This window comes from Seriola lalandi, unplaced genomic scaffold (assembly GCF_002814215.2).
Source record: "Seriola lalandi dorsalis isolate HSWRI2012SDOR001 ecotype SW California unplaced genomic scaffold, Sedor1 jcf7180002054972, whole genome shotgun sequence".
In the NCBI taxonomy this organism is placed as follows: Eukaryota; Metazoa; Chordata; class Actinopteri; order Carangiformes; family Carangidae; genus Seriola; species Seriola lalandi.
The window spans coordinates 4,728,115-4,751,491 of record NW_019525660.1 but is presented as its reverse complement, the minus strand read 5'-3'; the positions used below and the strand labels follow the sequence as shown (position 1 = coordinate 4,751,491).

Genomic DNA, 23,377 nt, shown 5'->3' with positions numbered 1-23,377 from the left:
CACCCCTGTCCTCCAGCTCCCCTTGGAATGAGCTGGGATTATGAGCTGTTCCTGCTGACTGGCCATGGTGGCTCAGTGTTGGTCTCTGGCAGTGACTGCATGTTTGCTGTGACGTGTGTCTGTGTCTGTGTGTGTGTGTGTGTGTGTGTGTGTGTGTGTGTGTGCACGAGAGAGAGCTTTAGTGTTTTTCTAAGCAACACAGCCAAAATCATGAGAGCTGTGACAGGGACCATGGAAACAAACATGGGTGTCACTGGTTACACATCACTTGATACAGTACACCTTATCGTCTCCATCAATCATCGGCATAAACACACACACACACACACACACACACACACACACACACACACACACACACACACACACACACCCTTATTTTATCTCTGATTTGATTTGTTTGACTAGAATTGAACCCCCCAGGTGGGTTCTTCCTTTGTTTTCTTTTCATTTTTCCTGATAAAAAAGATGATGGACAAGTGAGAATGGACTTATTTATAAAATCAATAAAAAACTCCTTCAACTCATCTCTCAAAAACAGGCCCTAAGCATATGGTACATCAAATACTAATCCAATCCTGCAGAAGAGCAATAAAAATTGTTTTTACTATATCTATTAAATATGTCACAGCTCAGTATGAGAAGATACTGGGTGAACAATGATAGGCACACTGGTAATTACTATAGCAATGACTAGAAAGGCCTCCCCAAGAAAAAGTAATTGGAAAAAGTTCCTGTTGTGTTTCCATAATCAGGGGGAAATATTCAGAGGCAGACTGACAGTGGGGCGTATGGCTTACATTTTAGATGAATAAAATAACACATTCTGAACTATATGTGCTCCAAAAGCCAAACTGTGCAATGTGAAGTGGATTTATCAGGTGAAGTTATAAGTTAATTAAAGACGACAGCTTAAAGGTTCCCTCATGTGATTCATCTAGCTCATCCATTATACAGTGAGTCAGAATGTGACTTGAGGATTCATCAGAGCGGTGTGATGAGTGCTGGACGATGCATTCAATGACGTTCAGCCCTCCTGCTCAACAGCCAGTCAGTCATGAAGACAAAATGGATTTGAGCAAACAAAGAAAGCCCCTCATGGCACAAAAAAGAGAGAAGCCTGAAAGGGACAAAACAAACTTTTAACAGCCACAATAAAGATAAAGTCAAAAGAATAATAGCTGTCAAAAAATCTGCCACAGAGGGCTGTCAGTCAAAACAATCCATCAGTGACGTGCAACAGAGAAAATACTCCACTGCCGTCTTGTCACTCAGACACATGCAATTCTTCAAATGGGAAAAACAAAAGGACAAAAGGACTGAATAGGCTGTTGATTCTGGGAAACATACCATAACAGTGGAGCAGGTGGAAAGACTGGTCAAAGTTGCACATGTAAAATCCTTGGGGAAAAGAAGTTAAAACATGAACAAGACAAGTCTCTGTCATGTTTCAGTGCTTTCATTTTTAACTTCTTCCATCCTTCCTTGAGTAATAAGGATGTAAAGAAGGGCATTCCCAGACTTCTCAAGGCTCCTTTGCTGCCTTTTCCTAGACTCAAATACAAAAAGGGTTTAGGAGTTGAGGGAATATATACGACTAACAACTTGCTATGTGTCTCATTACCTCTGTCAGATCACTGGATTCACATTGATTTCAATGTTAAAAAGGAAACCCAGGCATCATTACAAACATGTCTTCAGCTGGCTTTAGGGACTATTTAATAGAGGAGAGAGTCAATCAGGATACTCAAGCTGCTTACACCTCATTTTAACATATGTCGGAACTTTGATGTGTCAGATAATGACCTAAATTGATTAAAAAAAAAGGCTCCACATTGACCAGTGAAGGTCCTCTTCTTCATCTAAGTGGGTGTCTGGGGAGAGGAGTGGTCACAGTGATGAAGGCGTACGGTCAGAGATATTTATCTATACCCTCTCTCTTTGTTTCCCTTGTCTCAGCTCTGTCTTTTTCTCTCCCTTGCTGGTTTCCCTTTGAAGACATGAAGATGCTCTCTTCAAAGTCCCATGATATTTGATTCAGAAAAGGCCGGTGCTTTTAAAGTCTGGCAATTATGGCTCCCGCACTCTTGTGTCTGAAAATAAACAGCAGGAAGTCTCTAAGAGGATCGAATACACATGCATGCAAGTACATGAGGAATGTGTTATGCACATGCACTGAAATCATACACTTATACACCCTCACACACACACACACGCAGTGATGTTGATGGGTCAGTGCATCTCCCAGCACTGCAAAACTTCTGCGAGAGCATCATTAGTGCTTTCTGAAGTGTGCGATATTGTTGCTGGTAGCCTCACTAGTTTTTTTTTAGGTTGGTAAGTAAGTTTATGAGGAATTGATGCATTGCCTTCAGCTGTAAACTCAGTTTGCTCTAATTGTTTGCACAATCCTTCAGTCCTACACCTGCTGCAGGGAAAGCCAAAAGTGTCATGTCTACCAGTCAGACTACTTCATCACTAAACACCAACTGCCTTCATCAGTTATGGTAATTCCAGATGTACTCTACTACAGCATCTCTCTCTGCGCTCTATCCCCCAAATTACCTTTAATTAAACTACACAGCTTTACAAGCAAAGTTTGTTTGTGTAGCACTTTTCAGAAGTGCTCTTGAGGCAGAAGAAGACAGATGGGACAGAAAATGTATTAAACAGATAAAAAATAAGTGTATGACCAACAAAGTTATAAAGTTATAAAATCAAGAAAAGAAAGCTGCAACAACAACAGCAGGATCGGCTTTAGTTTTCAGCCTTGACTTTGGAACAAGCTGAAGACCTGAGCCTCCTCCCTGAGATCTGAGGACACAACTCATTTAAGGTAACAATGAAGTGGCCTTTTTAGCTTCTATAATGTGATTTCTGAATGAAACTAAATGTATGGAGGGATTATTATTACAGGAGGTATTTGTTCATAACTTTTAGATCAAGAAACGAGTTCATGTCATGGCTGTGATTAGCTCATTGCTCCAGATCTTGTTTGATCGAATACAATTATGTATAAATTCAAGATGAGTCATCAAAATTATACAAAGATTATAAAATATAAATAATATAGAGAAATTACTTCTTTTAAAATGTATGTGACCAAAACCAAGAGGTGACTCAACAATGAACACAGGGACACAAGATTAGATCTCTACATTTCTATATCCTACATTTCTCATTTCACTGTCTTAAAATACTGAGACACCCGACAATGCATTGCCTTGAATATGAGGAATGTAAAAAATGTAATATCGGTCCGACAAGTGACAGGCACCCAACGGAGAGAAACGCAGGCTGGTGTAATGTGTGATCAAAGTTTTGTTTTTTTATAAAGCGTCATTGCACTTTGGACCAGTTGGAGTTGAGTCGGAGGAGATTTGCCGAGGCAAACTAAAGAATGACCTTTATTGATGCATTTGAAATTACCTCTCAAAGTTATCCTTTGAGAAATATGTTTTATGTCTATTTTGTTTTCCTGTCACAGATGAGTTGCATGTGAATGTCAGCAGACTGGTTTTCCTAATTTCACAGATTAAGAGCATGGGAATCTGTTTGTTTCTCTATCATTAATGTTGAGGTTTTCAATTATTTTTCATGTGAATAACTTACAAAAATGTTTTCCCTGCAAAAAAGGGAGCCTGTTTCATCAGAACCACTCAACTGTTCAATCAAACAAGAGGTTCACAGGGGGAGCAAACACAAAAGTAATTTTTATACTGAATGTGGTTGAAGTCACTGGGTCAGCAGACATCAGAAATGTAAAATACATTCCCAAGGTAACTATTATCAAATATTTGTGAAAGTGTTGTGTAGAGAGAAAAGGACACAACATTATCTTGTAATTTCATGCAACCAAGAAATCAGCTGTGATAGGAAGGTCACATGCATGCCCCAGATGAAATCAGTGATTTGTCATCATATGAAATATAATAAAAAGGGTAGAGAATACACAAAAGATCTGCATCAGAAAATGACATGGACGTTTGATATAGACATTACTACTGTTAACTAAAATATGTGAATCAATGTTAGTTGTGTAAAGATGTGAGAGTTAGATACAAAATATGTGCTATGACGTTCATGCTTACTTATTTTTATTTGCAAGGTTAGATTTTCCTACTGTTAACTGAATTACCATCTACCAATAATATCTCTTGGACTGTGTTACCCACATGTCTGAAGTACATTTGAAGTAGCTGCAATTTTCTTTGTACATGGAACTGAAAGTAATGGTTGAACAAAAAGTTCATCAGACAATGTAAAACACCACTGAGGCTTGAAGAATGGTTGCCATAACTGAGGTTGCTGCAGGTTTTGTTGTGTTAACTCTGTACTCCAGCGGCATTATAAACAACACAAATTTATCAAATCCGTTCATGTAAAGTTATCATATTTGTTCTTCTCCTTGTATAGGGAGAGTTGAGGCACAGTAGCCTATTTATCATCTGGCTCCATTCCCCATGCTGTCATGATCAGATGCAAAGACGATCATATGTTCTGCTGAGATGAACGTGTTTTTGAACCGTGTATTTTTTTACTTTTGCTGTTGTATGCTTATCTAATGTGAAAGTACAGTAAGTGAATGGTATTTAGAACATATTGAGACGACCTGTTGGTGATGATGGGAATAGCAAACCTAGAGGCCCCATTGTGAAACACATTGATCACTATGAGAACTATGGTCTGGGCATCTAATTAGCTGGGACTAGGACTGAACTAATAAACGATGTAGACATTACGGTGTGCACTGGACCTTTCTATGCTGTCATATTTAAAAACATTTAATAACAAAGCAAATCCAATTCAATAACTGGCCTGAGTCTACAACCCAGACACCAGCAGGGAGTTTTTTTCCTTCAGAGTGATCGTCAGCTACTGAAAACCAGCCTGATTGGGTCAAGGTCATGTGACTGGTCTTGAGAAACCTGTATTCTTGCTTCTCAAAATTCAAAAAACCTTTTGACTTTGAAGCACGTAATGTTTCAGGCGAGACTCTGATTAATTCTGATCTCTCAGCCTGATGGGCTGCTACATTTGCTTCGACTCTTCATGTTTAGAGACCACAACACCAAATTTCACAGCTTAATACCTAAAACCAAACACACCTGCCCAAATTCTAATAATAATAATAATACAATTTATTTATTTATCGCTTTTCAAGATACTCAAACACGCTTAACATGGCAAGTTAGTTAGATATTTGAGTAGCCAATAGTGCAATTATCACTTGCACCCCATCAGGGTGCATACAAGCTGCTTTGAATTAAAGCTGAGAGATGGCACTATTATGGAGCTATTTGTATGTTTTGCTATTGCTATATAGCAAGCGTTAGCATTAACAGCTGTTTACTTACCAGTTTTACCAAGAGCTTAAGCCATCGTTGCATTTACCCTCTGAGCAGTGCTACCTCTTCAGGGCAGACTTGACGCTACAGTGACACGGTACCTGAAAGTGATGAGACAATCTGACTGGGCCAGGACTAGCTGGTTAGCATGCGAATTTGAGTAGAAGACAAGAAAGGATAGAAATAGAAGCAAAACGAGAGACTTGTTTTCTACCACTGGAATGAAGTTTGATAATGAACACAACGTTCCTTCTAGACTGGTAAGTAAACAGCTGTCAATGCTAACGTTAGCTATGTAGTAAGAGCAAAACCTACAAATGGCTCCTTTAACCCCAGTTTCATTTCTAATCCCAAGTGATTAAGTATAGATATAAACAAAAAAATATGTTGCCATCTTAACACAGTGACTGCACTGTATATGTGATTTGTGATAGATGGGATGCAACATGGACAAATGTTTATAGCACCTTAACACAGAAATGTAGGCTATCAGACTAAATGTGAAACTAATATTTCATGATGGGTATAAAACAGAACAAAAACATAAACAATATTTGGTGGGCTAATACTGTAATATTTTCAATATACTGTAGATACCTGATAAATTAAATATGTACAGTATGTATTTTACCATTTAGCTAATACAGAATGCCTGAAATTCACTGTCACAGCTGCAGTTTCCTCTCAATCTCTTGACTCCAGCACATACCCATCAAGTGTTTTTATGAGCAACTGTCAAATGCTGAATGTCTGAATTTCAAGCAGTTATTCAACACTCGTTTCCCTGCACATATGCTTGACATTAGGGCATCTTCCCTGCAGTGTTTGCTGAGTGATGTATGGCAATAAAGTATGAGCATGAAAACAGAGTACACACAAATGACAACATATATAGAGAAAGAGGCTACAAAGCCGAGTTGAAACAGGGCAAAACAGCAAGAAACACATTTTCTGTCAAGGGTGAAAATCCTGTAATGAATGTACATGCACATTTATGGTTCAGTGGTTGCTGATATGATCTTGCAAGAGTTTTAACTGTGCAGTCCAGAACTTTTGCAGAAACATCAATTGTGGTTTTTGTGCACTGATTCACTTCTGTGTGTCTTGTGACCCCAACCCTTTGTCAGCAGTGCAGCTTGGTAAGTGGAAACACTGTCCTACAGATAAAGGAACAAGGTTCAAGACATGATGTCAGCAAGCAGCAATTCTGCTTCAGTGTCCATTAGAAAGACAGTAAATCTGTCACCTCTACAGAGCTGGAAAAGTGAAGTAAGTATTTTTTTGTCATGAATCACACTGTGAGCATGAAACATGCAGCAGTTATTCTCATTATAACTGAGGTATCCAGGAAGACTCTTAATAGACTCTGCATGAAAATTTCTCTGTGGAAAGCCTCCTTCAATTTGGTGTGATGTTGCTTCATCAAAGGTGAGAGCAACATAAATCATTTTTATCAGGTGTCAGTGGATATGGTAAGATACCTTGGAGTAGTGAAGTCATTTGGAGTATTCCCCATCTTCTGCTGTCAAACTTGAAGGTAACAATGCTGACTGATGTCGAAAGGATGTGCAAGACCTTGGGAAAAGTTACTTCAGCTTTGGTGTTCATCATGTTTCACAGTGCAACTTTACAAGGAAACATGGCAACACTACAGACTGAATGTCTATTTGATCCATTCACCACAGATGCGGTGTCTGTCTCCGGGTTTTCCAGCTCCCAGGAGTTTGTGAGGAAAGACAAAAACAGACAAGAGAAATGAGATCCTGCCTAAGTTATTGATTCAGTACAATTTGAGAGTCCAGTGGAGCCCCACAGAAGGGCTGGCATACCAGGAGCTCCTACATATACAAGATAGGTGGGGGCCTCAGTGAGTAGTCTAGTAGCATCTCTATCTCTCACACAAAGCATGTGAAAGATATATCCATACATTTTACAGACACCTCCATCAATTAGGCACTGTGCAGTGCAGAGGGTGTAGCGATGTAATGGATCTGTCTCCCATCTAATGGCTTCTCTCCATTCCATTTACCAATGAAAGAAATCGCAGCTCTTTCACAAGACCAATTAACTCATTATCCGGTCATCTCCTGCAACCAATCAGATTTCACAAAGTAAGCCTTGGTGCAAAGTTTCTTTGTCTAACCAAGATAGATTACAGTTAGACAGATAACAGAGATGGGAGCTGTTAGAAGGCATGAGAGAGCCTAACTGCAGAAGTTTTAGTCTAAACACTCAAAACTTGGGGCTATTTTCTACAGTGAAAATATCTTTTAATCTATAAATAGGCCTCTGAAAAGGGTAGAATAAGCTAACGTTTAGAGGAAAAAACACTCTGGAGAAACTCAAAATAGGTCACAGTAGAGGAATGATTCCCTGGGAAATAGCCTGATGCCCCAAGGGCCACAATATACCATAATATAATGACATGGAGACCGAGGACTTAAGCAGCCACATGTCGGGAAAAGTAAAGGTGTATTGCAGCAAGTCTCTTGCTATTACGAGGCCTTTTCACAACTTGAAAAGAGGCATTCAGGAGGCTTTCATTTTTTCCATTCAGATTATTTAACTCTTCTTGTTCAGCAAATAGAGCATTTTGTTATTACCAGCCAATTATAGCACAGAAACAGGAATCAAACAATTAGAAGAAGCCAGGGAAATCCATACATTTTACATCTCCATCAGAAAATGAGAAAATGTCAGCAGCTAATGTGAACCGACCAGAGATCTTATCTTGCCATGCCTCTCCATCCAAACACCTCTGAATCTATTGCCACGGTAATTGCAGATGATGGGATATTATGACTGGAGAGATTCCAGGTGTACGTTGCATTCAAAAGTTCAAATCTGTCCTGCTATTTCAGTAAACCTCAAAAAAGCAGTCAATATTTTTGAACTGCTCTGATTCTTCCTGATATTTGAGAATTCAATTTTTTTTTTTTTACAAAATAGGAAACAATTAGTGTATCTTTATATTTATTAGTGTGAAAGTGAAAGAGAGAGACAGGATAACTCCCAATTTAACAGCACAAATTATTGTTTTGTTGTGTTTAACACAGATTAGAGTGGGTTTTCAGAAAATTTCGTTTGCCTCAGTGAATGTGAAGAGGTTTTGGAAGAAATGAAATGATCTGCTTGTTGATTTGGATTTTGGTTTAAAGTCTATATATCTGCTCTGAAATCATTTGTCCTTTGACAAAAGCCACAAACTTCAAACCACAACCACATTAGCTTGCAGCTGAAGTTTCTTTCTTGTTTAACTTACAAACATGAACATATCCTGTCCTTCACCTTACCTTGTTGAACGACTGACCAAACAGACATTCACCAGGGGAAAAGTGCACTGCTAAGATAGCTAATTAGATGCCCAGCATCAGCACATTAAACAGCAGTTATTTGTTTTGCTACTGCTACACAGCTGCCACAACCTGTCTCCAGTGGTGGAAACCAACGCAAATGTTTACTCTTGCCTCTATCACGCTAACCAGCTAGCCTTGAATAGCGATTCACTCACTTCCAGCCTCCAATCCGCCCTGAAGTCATAGCGCTGCTCAGAGGGCTTACTATAACCTTTTGTATTGTAAACAAAACAAAGACCAAAGCTCTTGTCAAGCAACAATCACCATCAATCGCTCCAGGGAAGAAACCACGTTCAGAACTTACATAAAGCCCCTTTAAATGTTCAGAGGAAGAGGAGCATTTTTGATATATTTTCTTGAATAATGACAAAAATAATAATAAAAACAATTTATAATCAATCTAAAACATGTTGACATTATTGTGGACTGCAAAAAAGGACTACCAACTGAAGTGTGATTTCAGCTGGACTTTCAGCTTACAGAGATTCCTAAAAAAAAAACAAGCTGCATGCTGTCCCCCGGGTCATCCGTTTCAAATCAGACATGCAAACACAACACCCTTTAATTCCCAACAGTCCTGCCACTTGATCCAGAACTCCCATGGCAGCCATGCCCAGCCTTGTGAGTCATGTTCTGTTTCTACTATATTAAGGCACAGGATTGCTAATTGCCAGATTTCCCTTTAAACCACAAAGATAGTGTTAGAGCAGCTGCCCAAGGTTTCCATCTCTCTTGCACGCTACATTGATAAACCAAGGTTGGACAGACGAGAGTGAGCAGCACTTTATGGTCCCTGAAGGCAACAGCGGCACACATGGTCACACACAAGTGTTCATCAGCAGAGACAGGCATGTCACGGACTGTCACGTGTCATCAAACTTGATGGAGAAACTCGACAGCCTGACCTGATGCTCTACACAGAAGCTTCTACACAATGAAAAAAGAAAGGAAAATAATAAAACATCGGCGTAACTTCCAAATGGTCCATCAGAGAGCACCAGTCCATCTATCTCACCAGTCCATCATCATCCGGCTGATATACCACCTGGACACTCCATGAGCAGAAGTATGAGTCATGTAGCCATGTAGGTATGGTCAGCTGCTTTATCTATTAAACTTGTCAGAATCAAGGTCATTGTTATTGTTTTAATGGTTGACCTTTCTTCTACTGGTGGGATGGTTGACTGCAGCTCTGACTGAAAGCTGCGTGGCAGTGACAACAGGGGGAAGACATTGATGGAGAGATGAAGAGATGAGGGCCAAGAGTATCACAGGATTTAAAGGAAAGTGAGCAGAGGGAGAGAAACTGCTTTCTATTACTGTCATCTATGGTATGTGGCCATTTTTAGGCACTTAACAATCAAGCAGCATTTTTACTTACTTTTATTCAGATAAAAGGGAAGTAGCAGCAGCACTGAAAATTGGGTGTCTGGGTTCATGAATATGTATTTTAGGACATTCCTGACTAGGAATGAATGAAAAATCATGCAAATAGCCGCTGCACCTTGCTTATTGTGGCTGCCTGACTGACTATAGCAGAGAAAAATTGTGTCTGAAATTTAAAGTCTGAGAAAAGGAGTAAAATCTGTTTGCACTGTTTTATCATTCAGGTCAGTAATTGAGAAAGATAACAGATAAAATCAACAAAAATACACACAAAAAAAGCTATTTGAGTAAATGCATTATAAAGTTGCTTTACAGTATCTCTCTGTTCAGTTACTTTATCAAAAAGATAAGTGAATGGATGAGTTACTTACTCTTAACTCTTAGATCTCACTTTGTGGCAGAACTGCGACCGGGCTACATCTGTATTCTAGTAAGTACTCCCCTAACATGTTACCCTCATCCAATTTATGTGATAAGGAACCCCATACTAAGCGCACGATCATCGCACAGACTACGTACACGAAGAATGTATATACTGAAAACAGATCGACTGTAACTATGATTTTGATGATTGCCTACTGAGCCCCAGTCAATACTGTACCCGCACACCAGCCCTTAAGAGTTAACCGTCTAATCATTTGCTGTAGTGAGTTCAGATTAAATGAACAACCTCTCCTTATTATACAAAGACCTGAGGGGAAAGGAAACCCATAAGCTGTAGCAGGGGAATGTTAAAAGCCTGTTAACAAAGTGTCTGCTGTGTTGATACAAACATCGCTACGCTACAATACCCTGCGGCCCTCATAATATATATGAACTGACACTTCAAAGAGACAACACTTCTTGTCACTGCCAAGTCGCCTGAGAGATTTGCCAAAGAGGTGACTGCACACTTTGACCATTATCTATCAACTGTATGCAGGACAAGGTAATTGATTCTGATTACAACTCTTGTTATTGAGGGGTTTAATCAAAATGTCTTGGGATCCAGGCAAAATAAAAATGTCTCATTGTTTCCGCAAGATTAATTGCTACTAAATTAATAAACTCACATTTTGTAGATAGGGACTACCTGAGATAACAGTACCGCATAACTCTGTTTAATGTGCCATTATATCAGTACAACCTGTTTTAAATACTGTACGTTCATCTTGTTTTATCTCTAAAACAATCAAAACACTGTAGAAAAACAAGTTATGAAATGCGGCCTTTGTGTTCAGTATAGCAGCAACATAAGAAAGTCTGTCAAAAAAATAAAATAAAGTTGTCACTTGTGTGGGAAAAGATCAGAGAGAGCATGAGAGAGAGTGAAGAGGATGAGATGGTGCACTTTTTATGTTGGAGGAATTTCATTCTTTCACATTGTCAAGCAGATGATTACATTTTCTCAACACAACGGATATTTGTTGCTCTAAGGAGTCAAGGAGAGATGGATATGGTGGCAGAGGCAGCCAAAGTAAGCAGGCAGGCAACAGCGTCTTTGAATTAAATCCAGCATACTTGTGAATAGGGCTGGGAATCGAAAACCTGATCCAGTTGAGAACCGCCTCCAAATTGTGCAAACTATCGGACTTGCATATGTCCAAGCTTATCGATTCCTTTTATGGATGCCTGCATATTTTTCAGAGCTGGATGGGCCAAAACACTCACTACGCAAGGTCCCAGAATCCCGCTCATGTGAAAGTGTGTGTCAGTGTTTGGAACTATCCTTTTGGTCACGAAAAGAAATAAGGTAAACTTGTTCCCTCCTCCAACATTGATGTCAGCAAATAACAGTAGGCTAACGTTAAGGTGCTAGCTTGCAGTGCATCTCTCTCTGGTCTGTCTGTTGATGTATTTCTTGGTCTGTGTCTTACCAGCCCCTTCCAGGGCTGTTTGTGACTTCGAGGTCTGGCAAAAGTTACTTGGATATTGATTAAATTTTGAAAATGGATGCACATCTCTAAGGATATAAAATCCACCACTGGTCAGCCAAGCCATAGTATAAATAGTATTCTTTATTAAAAAATTTCTAAAAGGAAATCTGGTAGAGCATGAGCCTGAAGCTGATAAAATCAGTAATAAAGAAGCAGTCACAGCCTATAGGCTTGTGTTTACATTGTGTAGCCAGTCTGGTGTAGCGAGAACCTGTGTATGCCTCCTTTTTTTGCACATAGAAATTTGATCGGGAATTGAACGGTATCAATAAAATCTTATCAATTCCTATCCTTACTTGTGAAACAACATACTGCCTCTTTAAGGTACTGCAATTTTCTTCTTGTTTGATGGAAGCCATTTAAGAGCTGATGATAAATATTTCAAGAGAGTCGGTAAAGGATTCTTTATGAATGACCTTTACCTGATCACAGAGCTCCTGTATAACAATATCTGAAAGAATCTGGGCTTTGAGCTTGAGAGTGGTTTTACATACCACAAAAAAAAAAAAAAACACAGTACAGAGGAAATGCAAATATGCTGGCTTATTCCCAACAGAGGAAGGCTCACTGTAATAATGAGAGGGGCGGAGAGAGACAAGTAGAGCCATGGGCCAAGAGCCGGCTGCCAAACAACAATAAAACGCACTTGTGTGTGATGGATCAAGCTGTGAGAGGAAGATGAAGGGCGAGCCAGGGTCAGATAGACAGAAATCCTCTGTGATCTCTCCCATCTCTCACAAAGACCGTCTGTGGTGTTACAGGAGACACTGAGGGGACACAGATGGCACAGAGGGAAGATACTATACAAAAAGAAAACAGAGACAAAAGAAAGAAACAATGAGGGAAGGAGCTAGACATGGATGCATCATGAGACAGGGAGACCCTGGACACAGACATGGAAAAGGTCCTCCACTCTTATAGACTCGAAGCGGGGTCCCAGGATCATTCTGTTTCTTTTTGTGGTTATTTTGCATCTCCTTGTAGTTGTTTTGTGTCTCTTTGTGGTTATTTTGCTTGTCTTTTTAGTCATTTTGCATCTCTGTGGACATTTTGTGTCTCTTTGTATTTGTTGTGGGTTGTTTTTGTAGTAGTTTTGTGTCTCCAAATGAGTTGTGTTGCATTCCCTTTCTTAACAATTTATGTCTCTTTTGGGCCATTTTGCGTCTATTTGGAGTCTTTTCGCATCTCTTTGTAGTTGTTATGTTTGTCTTTTTAGTTATTTGACAAGAAATGTCAACAGTGCCTTCAAAAAGAGACTCTGACCCCCACTGCTATCCTCTGGGCCCCTGAGCCTGTGCTTGGTAGGCCCCTGTAGTAATCTATCCATGGAACTAGACGGTCTTACTGGACATCTGGGAGATGCCTGTTTGACCTCTAGAGCTTCTGCAGTGCATGGCTGGCTGAACACATTGGATCCCACTGCTAAACCAATTGAGAGAGGAGTTGGGGGTGATGGGAAGGGGTGAGGTGTGTTGTGGTGGGATGGGGAAGCTCTGTGATTTAGGTGTGAACTGAGCTTTTCTCACATCTATCATGGTCAGGTGGAACGCTGAATGAACCTGAGCAGCCACCCATCCCTGCTCTTTACTATAGCTTAAAGATGATGGAACACCAGAAACCACCGGGGCTTCAGGAGAACACTGAAGGACGATATAGATTACTAAGAAAACAGTGCAGAGAGATTCGCAGGGGAATGTAGTTCAGACTAGCACACCATTACTTTCAACTGTTTCACTTTGCAGGCTGAAGCTCACTGGCTTTTGCCTCCTCCTAAGAAATCAATTACAGAATAGATTTACCAAACCTTATAGGAGTGTGACGACTGATGAGTATTTAAAAATCCCTCTGCCTCTCTGTGTGTCTCCTCCGCTATGGATCAATAGCTCTTTTATACTGTCTATAATTGAAATGCAGGGGGCCTGAGGTGCTTTAGTTGGCTTTAATTTCCTTGTTCGTTATGAATACAAATATAAGCCCAAGGATATCAGATCTCCATTCATCTATAAACACACATGCACACATTCCCTCCTCTATTAGCTGAGATACACTTTAGTTATATACAACATTTAATCACTCTATTCATCTGTAAAGATGATGCTTTTTACTATCAATCAATCTGCTGATTAGTATCTCACTGAATCAATGAATTGTTTGATGTATAAAATAACAGGACGTAGCTTCCCAGAAAGCAAATTGTTATTTTCAAATGTGATGCTGCATTTAAACAACAGTCCAAAGAGGTCCAAAGAGATTCTGTATCTTATCATAAAAAATGAAGGAAATCAACAAATCTATAACAAATCTATAAAATAAAAATAAATATTTAGCATTTTCACTTGAGAAATGACTGAAACGATTGTTTATCAAAATTGTTGACAATGAATCTTCTTTCGGTGGACTAAAAGATTAAGTGACTAATATTTGAGAGACCATAAACTCTTTTTAAATGTAGCCATTAACTGAAATATAAAATACTCATTCAATACATGGCTATAAGTCAAGCCAATTCTTGGCCATCTGTCTTTACTAAGGCCTTAAAAGACTAATAGCCTCTAACTACTTCCCATCTCTCCCTCTAGTTTTGTCAGGCACCTGGACACACCATCAGCAAAAGGCTAAATTACAGTTGGACAGAGGGGAAAAGTGGCGGCTGCATGGTAAAAAGAGGAGGAAAGAGCAAAAGGAGTGCAGGACCTTGTTAAAAGCCCCTTTGTGACAGCCAAGGAAAGGCTGCAGCTCTGAGTCATTAAATGTGGCTGAAGTTGTAGAGAGTGACTGGGGAAAAAAAAGAAGAGGAGGAAGAAACGTATGGACGGAAAGAAAGAGAGGGTTTCAGAGGCGGGTGCTGCAAAAGAGAGGAGCGTCGCTTCGGATATGGAAGATCAAGTAGTTGATGTTGGAAAAAGGAAGAGTGAGAATGAGACAGAGGAACAAAAACCAACAATCAGTCTGTGAAATCGAAACTGCTACAGTCTATTTAACCACAGTCTCTACTGGAACACTGAAAATCAAACTTTTATCCTGGTCTTACGAAATGAGTAAAATGTTGTAAAATGCAAAGAACAGTGAAGAGTGAGACTAAAGGCTTGGAGGAACAATATCTATAGCTCAAATAACAGATTTAAGGAGGATGTTGTGTTACCATTTTGATTACCAACTAATGATTATCATTTTTTTTTGTTCAAGACATCTAAACTGAACCAATCCATTCCCAAACATTTTTGTCCTACTCATCTATGGAAGTACAAAAAAGATGCAAGTAAATAAAAACTATATATGGAAATATTAATATTATATTAAAAATGAATAACACAGTGAATAAGTGGGATGTTATTTCAATCAAATAACATTCTCCAAATACAAACCACAGATTTCCTTTCATCCACATAATTACTGCTGTGCCGAAAAACACGCTCAGACATTGTTACATTATCTTTACTTTGATTCTGCTTGTATGCTTGTTGAGCATCACCAGTCTTTCTTTTTTTCATGTCAAAAACGTTTCCATCTTGTACTTAAAGTTATAATCCTTCATGTTTCAGTGTTGTTTGATTTGGCTGCACCTGTGGTTACAAAACGCGCTGTTTAATACGACAGCAAAGACTGTCTGAGCAGCTTAAAAATACAACTGGTGTATCTCTTCATGAAGCAACCAATGAAAACTCAAGTGGGTTATAATAAGTTATAATAATTGCAAACTGATTTCCTGGTAGTTTTTTCACACATCAGCAGGACGTGGTAAAAGGAGCTTATTACCATGCCGAGGAGTTGGTGTTGCGCAGTCTGTCACCTGCGCCTCTTTATCTCACATCTCACTGTAGCTGCTTTTCTTGGTCAATTACTCCTTAAAAGTGATTTACTGACTGAAAATGTTAAAAATGACAGTGTCATTTTTTTCTAGCCACATGTTGCTGTCAATGCTAACCTCTGTGACAAATACATGGTTGTTTCCTGTGACCATTTCACAATAAAAGCCAGCACATTTTGAATGCTTTTTGATTTCTGTGAATCTCTCGAGTCTTTGAAGGACATTTAAATCCGGCATTGGAATGATGATGAAAACATATAAATATAGAGGTACTTACTTAATTTAAATACATTAAATGGCTCTTGCAGAGCAGACCATAAATAGTATCAAATACAGAGTTTAATTTAATAAAGAAAACTCAAAGACTCTAAATTTCACATTGTTTTGCTGCCTGAATAAAATCTTGTAAACAGATCTTTGCAGCATCCCTCGCATAAAACCGCTTTTGTTAGTTTCCTATACCTCTGCGCAGTCCAGGAGCAGTGTCCCCTACAGTTTCAGTTAGAGTTCAACAAGTGCTACCATCACAGAATTCACATTCACATAAGTATGAGTTTGTACTCATGCAAGGAAAATAACTAATGTCCGACAATTTAACAAAAATGATGGAAACATTTCTGTCACATGAAAAATATTTCACCTCTTTGAGTCTTCAATCATTCGCACTGAGACTCGCAAACAGCACAAATGAATAATTCAACAGATGAAACAGCTTATCACAGAAACTAATTCCTCCGGTGTTTGGAGGCCATAGTGGTGTAAGTCCGACAGTCACCACGCGCCTAATGAATAAGAGTGTAGATAAAATAGCTCAACAGCCTTTACATTTGGAAATAAGCTTTCTGATCCTTTAAATCTCCATGCAACACTCAGGGATCAAGAAAATGTCCAGTTTGACTTCAATGCAGCAGAGTAGCACCGATACATTGACAAAGAGTTTCCTCACACTTTTACATTTTTAAAATATTCCCCAGACACCAAATATACCTCTACCAACAGTCGGTTCCTATGGGGAACAATCAGGTGCAAATTCAGTGTTTATTTTCTTCACTTAATGAACTTCAAATAACTTCTCAGCTGCTAGTGTCGCACGTTTATCCATTCCTCCTCATATGACTTCACAAAACCTGCATAATCTTCCGCCACACTGCCAGATTACAATAGAAGATGAGAAATGTTATAGGTGGATAAAAGATTTCATGTTACAGCCGGAGAATTTAATAGCATGGATTACCTCAAACAAAATGTACTTTGAATTGACTTGCAACTCAGGTTCCAGTGCGTCTACTTTGCTAGCTAATTTTGATTAAAAAGTAAAGTAGTATCTCTGCTCCCTCTTTCCAATGCTAAAAGCCCTGCTTTTAACAAGAGCCGTGAAAAAAAACTGCAAACCCTCTGATTAAGATGGAGTTGTCCTTGCAAGCTTTTGAGCGTTTCAAAGTCAACCCATCGAGGAGGGGAATCTAAAGCTGAGTGTCTGGGGAGCACAAACACTGGAGGGAGAGGGCTCTCATTTGGCGTCAGTTCTCCTATGGCAGCCATGTTCCCCAGGCTGATGGATGAAGGGAGAAACTCATCTCATGACTAATTATTTATCTTCCCTCCAGAACTGTTGTGTCTGAGGGTTGAAAATAACACAACCCTCTGCTCTGACCAAGTAGTAAACAAACTAGAGTGATGGAGGTGACTGGAGTCTCCTCTTTTTTTCCCCACAACACGGTAGAGCAAGGCTACCATACATAGAGCCCACAGACAAAATGTGGCAGGTTATATATCTGCCTTCCTAAATGACGTCTGTTAGATTCAAAATAGTATTATTTTATAGTGAGTGGTTTTATGATGAGTTTTTTTTAAAGTACATCATTGGTGCCTGCCTGCCACTTTTTCAAGAATTCAGCTTTGAAAGAATTAGAACATGTAATTTACTTGAATTAATTTCAATGAAACCCAAATCGCTCAATCCTCACTTGAAATTTGTTGTTGTATTAATGTTACTGTGAGGAAGTTCAAGTTTTAATAGGCAGCAAAAAGCTTTACCTTTATTCACAGGTTTTCCATCTATCCAAAAGAGTCACGATTATCAGTTCAGAACGTTTCACTTCTTTCCTCTGTTTTTTGTTATTGAGGAGAACAACATGCTCACTTGGAGAATACAAAAGGGCACTGCTCCCCACAGTTTATGAACACCCCCTGCTGGAGTGTACGACACAGCCTGTTGCACTATTACATTGTCAATTCACACAGGTCATATGTTCCAAATTTTCCCCCACATTTGAATGTTAGTTCAGATCTCAAGAGACAGCTCTATTGCCAATACTGAAACACATTATGATTTACAACTTGTAATACTGAGCCAGCGTAAAAGCTATTCAACTGAGTGTCCAACCAGACCATTCAGCAGGTCAGGGCCTTTTGCAGGCTGGTCAAGTTCTCTGAAAACCATTTCTTTATGCACTTTGCTTTGTGTGTGGGGACATTCCCGTGTTGACACAGGAAAGGTCTTCCTTCAATTTGTTGCCATAGAAGCACACTCGTATCTACAGCATGATGAGTATGATGTAGCATTAAAAAAGGGCTATTTGTAAGTTTTCTCTGTCGCTGAATCTGGTTTCTTGTGTAGAGTAGGTGGTGGTGATGGCCAAGAGCTTCAGCCATCATTGCATGTACAAGACCAGAGGTTATAATACGCCCTCTGAACAGAGCTTCTTACTCGTATAGTTACTCGGTATAGGAAAGTAATGAGTTCGGCCACACCGAGGCTAGTGATAGAAATAGAGGCAAAACAAGAGTTTGCCTGTTTTTTGTGGTTTGGTGTTGCTTTCCACCGCTGGAGACAGGTCTTGGTGAGTAAAAGAATGAAGTTTGATGCTGAACTAACAACATTTCCTCTTGAGTGATAAGTAAACAGCTGTTAATGCTAATGTTGGCTATGTAGCAATAGCAAAATTTACAAACAGCTCCTTTAAAAGATAGCCTCAGATACTTTTTTTAAAATCCTAATACAAAGACTAATAGCCAGTGTATACCAAGGCCAGGTAGCTGCACCATTTTGAACGACTGCACTGTAACAAATGGGAGACAAAAGCTACAGTTGTTCTGTGCAAAAACACATTCTGAAGCTAATATCATGATACGTCCTCCTGGCAGCTGCATGTAAGTTTGTTGACGGAACAAACAAACAGAGATAAACCTACACACGACTGTCAGAACTTAAATACCACATTTTTGCACAAGGTCATTTTGTCCAATCTTTTACTGCTCAGTTGCTCTACAAAAGGTATCACTTCACAACTAGTATGGAGAAGACGACTGATTAGAGGGATTAATAACTCTTTACTTTACTCTTTACAATCTCCCTAAATTCAAGGGATTAGAAGCTCAGCATGTGGAAAGTGGTGTCCACATGCATTTGGCCATGCATCTTAAAATAATATAATATAATTGTGTTTTGTTAATAGTGATATTCTCTTATTACTCAATGTAACCTGTAATCCACCATTCAGAGTACCACAGTTTAACACTTGGCCCACAGAATGTGCTGCACAGACCTGGCTTTACTGTAGACTTACACTCAGTTTAAAACTGAGCAGACACCAACCAGGAGGCATTCACTTCTAGTAGAGGTAGGTCTGTCCTTCAGCACTTTGAACTCCTTCATTATCTTATTCATGTATTCAAGGTGAGAGGAGAGAAGAGCAGCCAGTGAGAGCCCAAAGGGTCAAAGAACAGGGGTGAAGGGGGGGGGCACTGGTGGTTGAGAGATGGAAAGGGTGAGAAGAAAAAAAAAGAGAGACGAGAAAAGCCCTGACTCCCTCTCATCATTCGATGAACCTATCATCCTGCAAAGAAGAAGGGCTTGGGTCCTGGAGCTCCACACAGATCTGGATCAAAGGCAATCCCCGTCTGATCCAAATGTCGTTTGAATGTTTTATGGTAGGCACAGCATCGAGGTGATGCTTGAATAAGACGTGGCTCAAGAGAGCTCTGATCAGAGGTGGTCTGTCATTTTCAGATGAAAACATTATATTGGGGTGCGTTTTTTCTCTCAACACATAAACTGTATATATATACTGTGGGTATGTGTGTATACACACACATATATATATATACATACATAATTCATAATACTGATAAAATAGTCCCATTCCCTTTACAGTACGTCTTGATATCATCAGTCACTGGATTCATAAATGGCTACTGAGGCTGCACCAGCTATTCACATTCACACAGGAAGACTACAGCAAATACACAACTGTTGAATAATGGAGCACACAAATACTGAGGTATGATGCATACAGCATACACCCACATATTCACACACAAACATATCCACTTTAAGTGACGTACCACACCATATGGAGGTTAATTAATTTGTGTCTTTGAAAGGTTAAGCGCATTGTATCACTCGCATCTTTTTTTTCCAATTTATCAAACATCAGCCCTTTTTTCATATGCACACGCATAGGAACCTACACACAAACACAGATTCTTTCAGCTCTGACAATAGCCTCCAAGGATGCAGAGGAGCTGTTGCTTTCAAAGACTTGTTTCCTCAGAGGAGAAAGCACAGGATGAGTGTATTTACAGTTTATTATGCAAATATCACCACAAGCAATCTCATATAATGCAAATGCACATACATGTGTGCAGCATGTTGTACCATCTCAGAACTTTCATTTAATTTGTGCTCAATACTGTACATGAAAAAGATTTCTGAAGAACTAACACTGTAGATGTATCAACAAGCAAAGAATAAAATGAGTAATACACACTGAAAGGAACTTGCTGCTCATACAGCTGTATACATTTTGATGTGAGATTTGATTTGATTTGGGGTCACATCCTATGTTTCTAAGCTATGATGGCTCTGGAAAGAAAGAAAAATCTCTCTAAATGCTAAATGTGGGTCACTAGATAACTGAGCATGTAATGGGTTAACTTGCTGCATTTATAAAAGGAAATGGGAGGGAACTTGCACTCTGACCTCACTACTGAAAGAGAAACTAAAAGACGAGGAGTAGAGACGCATGCTTTTTATTTCTTTTACAAGTCTCAAAGGTTAAGAAAAGCCTCATACAACAGGTAAAGTTGCATTTTGTCAAATTTACAGTCCTGTCTTTTGTGTAAACTAGTGTATGTCCATAATTTATGACTGACAACTTCTTATCTAGACTCAAATTATGCTGCTTTAACTTTTTCTTTATTTGTCCTTATACTTTCTAGTTATGGCTTGTTCCAGTAGTCTAATAGCTGAAGAAAACTTTGTTTGTTCCATCTGCCTGAGTGTGTTTACTAAACCAGTGTCGATTCCCTGTGGGCACACCTTCTGTTCTGAGTGTATCACAAACTACTGGGACACTAGAGCTATATTCCCATGTCCACTGTGTAAAGAGGAGTTCCACATAAAACCAATGCTTCGGGTTAACACTGTCATTCAGGAGATGGCTGAACAGTTAAAAAACAGAGTTGGAGAAACTTCCGGTACCTTCGAACAAGCAGGAAATGGGAATGTACTCTGTAGTATGTGTACAGAGGCAAAAGCCGCAGTGAAGTCCTGCTTAGTGTGTTTCATGTCTTTCTGTGAAAAACATCTGGAGCCTCATCAGAAAGTTCCAACCCTGAAGAAGCACAAGTTGATCAACCCAGTCGAAAACCTGGAGAGCAGGATATGTAAGATGCATGACGAGCCTTTGGACCTGTTTTGCAGGGTGGATCATGAGTTTGTGTGTGAGGTCTGCAAAAGTGACCATAAAACCCATATGATAGTGCCTCTAGAGGAGGAGGCTCAAATGAGAAGAGTCCTGCTGGGGAACGAAAAGACACACACAGATAAAATGATCCAGGAGCGTCAGCAGAAAATTCAAGAGATTCAAAACTCAATGGAGGCTAGTAGAAATAATGCAGCAAAGGCACTGTCATGCAGCTTGCATGTGATGACTGCTCTGGTTTCCTACATTAAGAGAAGCCATGCTGAGCTGACTGAGGTAATTGAGATGAAGCAGAAAAAAGCTGGAACAGAGGCAGAAGGATTCATTAAAGAACTGGGGGAAGAAATTATGCAAATAAATCAAAAAAACGTGGAGCTTAATCAGGTCTCACTTGCCAACGACCCCCTCAAATTCCTCGAGAATCTCCTCTCTCTTACCATCTCTGAGCCCCAGGTGAAGGACTGGTCTAATGTGACTCTTACCAGTGACGAGTTTGTAGAACAGAGAGCCCTGGCCAAGCTGCAGACAACAGTCATGAGAGAAATAAGTATGCTGTGTGATCCCGACTTGAAAGAAAAGCAGCGGCATGCTGTAGATGTAACTCTGGATCCTGACACTGCAAACCCCCAGCTCACTGTTTCTGCAGATGGGAAACAAGTCACACATGGAAACAGAAAGAGGAATGTCCCGAACAAACAGGAGAGGTTTGACCATGTCCTTAATGTCTTGGCAAAGGAGGGTTTCTCCTCAGGAAAATTCTACTATGAGGTCCAGGTTAAAGACAAACCACAATGGGATTTAGGGGTTGCAAACCAGTCCATCAACAGAAAGGGAGATATTCGACTTAGCCCCAAGAATGGCTACTGGACCATTTGGCTGAGGAAGGGAAATGAGTTTACAGCCAATGCAGGCCCTGCCATTACCCTCCCTGAGAGGAAGATGCCTCAAAAGGTTGGGGTGTTTGTTGATTATGAAAAGGGCCAAGTTTCCTTCTATGATGTGGATGCCAGGGCTAACATCTTCTCCTTCACCGAATGTAACTTCACCGAGAAGCTCTTTCCTTTCTTCAGCCCCTGTGATAATGACGAGGGCAAGAATTCAGCCCCCTTGATCATTACTCCCGTCAAACACAAAAGCTGAGTTTTTTTTTTTTTTTTCTGGGTTTGTGAAAGAGAAAGAGAAAGGGAGAAAGATCACAATAGTAGAATTTTGACATGTTTTTATCTGTGAAACTCCAGTGTCATTCTGGTTGTCCCATCCATCAGTGTCAGTGTCACCTGTCACACAGACAGCAGTAGATCACCAACAGAGTCCGCATGCAGCCATCAGGACATTCACTATACACACGGACTGACGGACAGACAGACAGACAGACAGACAGACAGACACACACACCTCTGGCAGACACTGACATAGCCATGCATCTCCCTGGGTTACAAAAAGAAATCTTTATGAGCTGACCATTAACTTTGATACTTTAAAGCTGCTCCTGTGCACCACCATGGGCTCACAAATACCAGAAATATTTATACAAGCAGGTCAAATAGAATTTACAAATGATTCATACCATTTGTTTTGTGCTGCTCTCAGTGCCACATATCAGGACTTTTTCATAATGCTGTGATGGATGGTCCTAAAAGACTCTTATTATTCAGCTCTTCTAATGTGGCTCTGGATAATAACCGTTTTCTCCACAAATGAATGTGCTCAGTTAAAAGGTTAGTTATTAAATTGATCAGCCACAACACTGGAGCCTGACTGGCACATAATGCCCTGTCCTCTAATTAAAATTAGCCAAATGTGCAGGTGCAAGGCTAATTCAAATGTGGAATATCAGCCTGATTAGGAAAGACTT

At 39.7% G+C, this 23,377-nt stretch overlaps 1 protein-coding gene and 1 long non-coding RNA gene across 3 annotated transcripts in view; one reads left to right on the top strand and one right to left on the bottom strand.

Moving 5' to 3' along the window:
- The window catches only part of LOC111648256 (uncharacterized), an 84,022-nt gene that overhangs the window by 7,176 nt on the left and 53,469 nt on the right, over nt 1-23,377 (bottom strand). Inside the window, exon 4 of one of the 2 annotated variants that reach the window (XR_015436636.1) lies at nt 11,440-12,806. The exons of the other annotated variant lie outside the window; for it this stretch is intronic. This is a non-coding gene — a long non-coding RNA (uncharacterized LOC111648256). Of the gene's footprint in view, nt 1-11,439; nt 12,807-23,377 lie in introns of those variants that run through there. 2 annotated transcript variants of the gene reach the window in all.
- LOC111648252 (E3 ubiquitin-protein ligase TRIM21-like) lies at nt 20,810-22,968 on the top strand. The gene is made up of 2 exons (XM_087171760.1): nt 20,810-20,896; nt 21,038-22,968. Exon 2 carries the CDS (start codon nt 21,040-21,042, stop codon nt 22,660-22,662), a length of 1,623 nt encoding a protein of 540 aa, XP_087027886.1. The 5' UTR covers nt 20,810-20,896; nt 21,038-21,039; the 3' UTR covers nt 22,663-22,968.

Bases quoted from the DNA above. Each gene is read 5' to 3' on its own strand.
- LOC111648252 (XM_087171760.1), top strand. From the start codon at position 21,040: ATGGCTTGTTCCAGTAGTCTAATAGCTGAAGAAAACTTTGTTTGTTCC.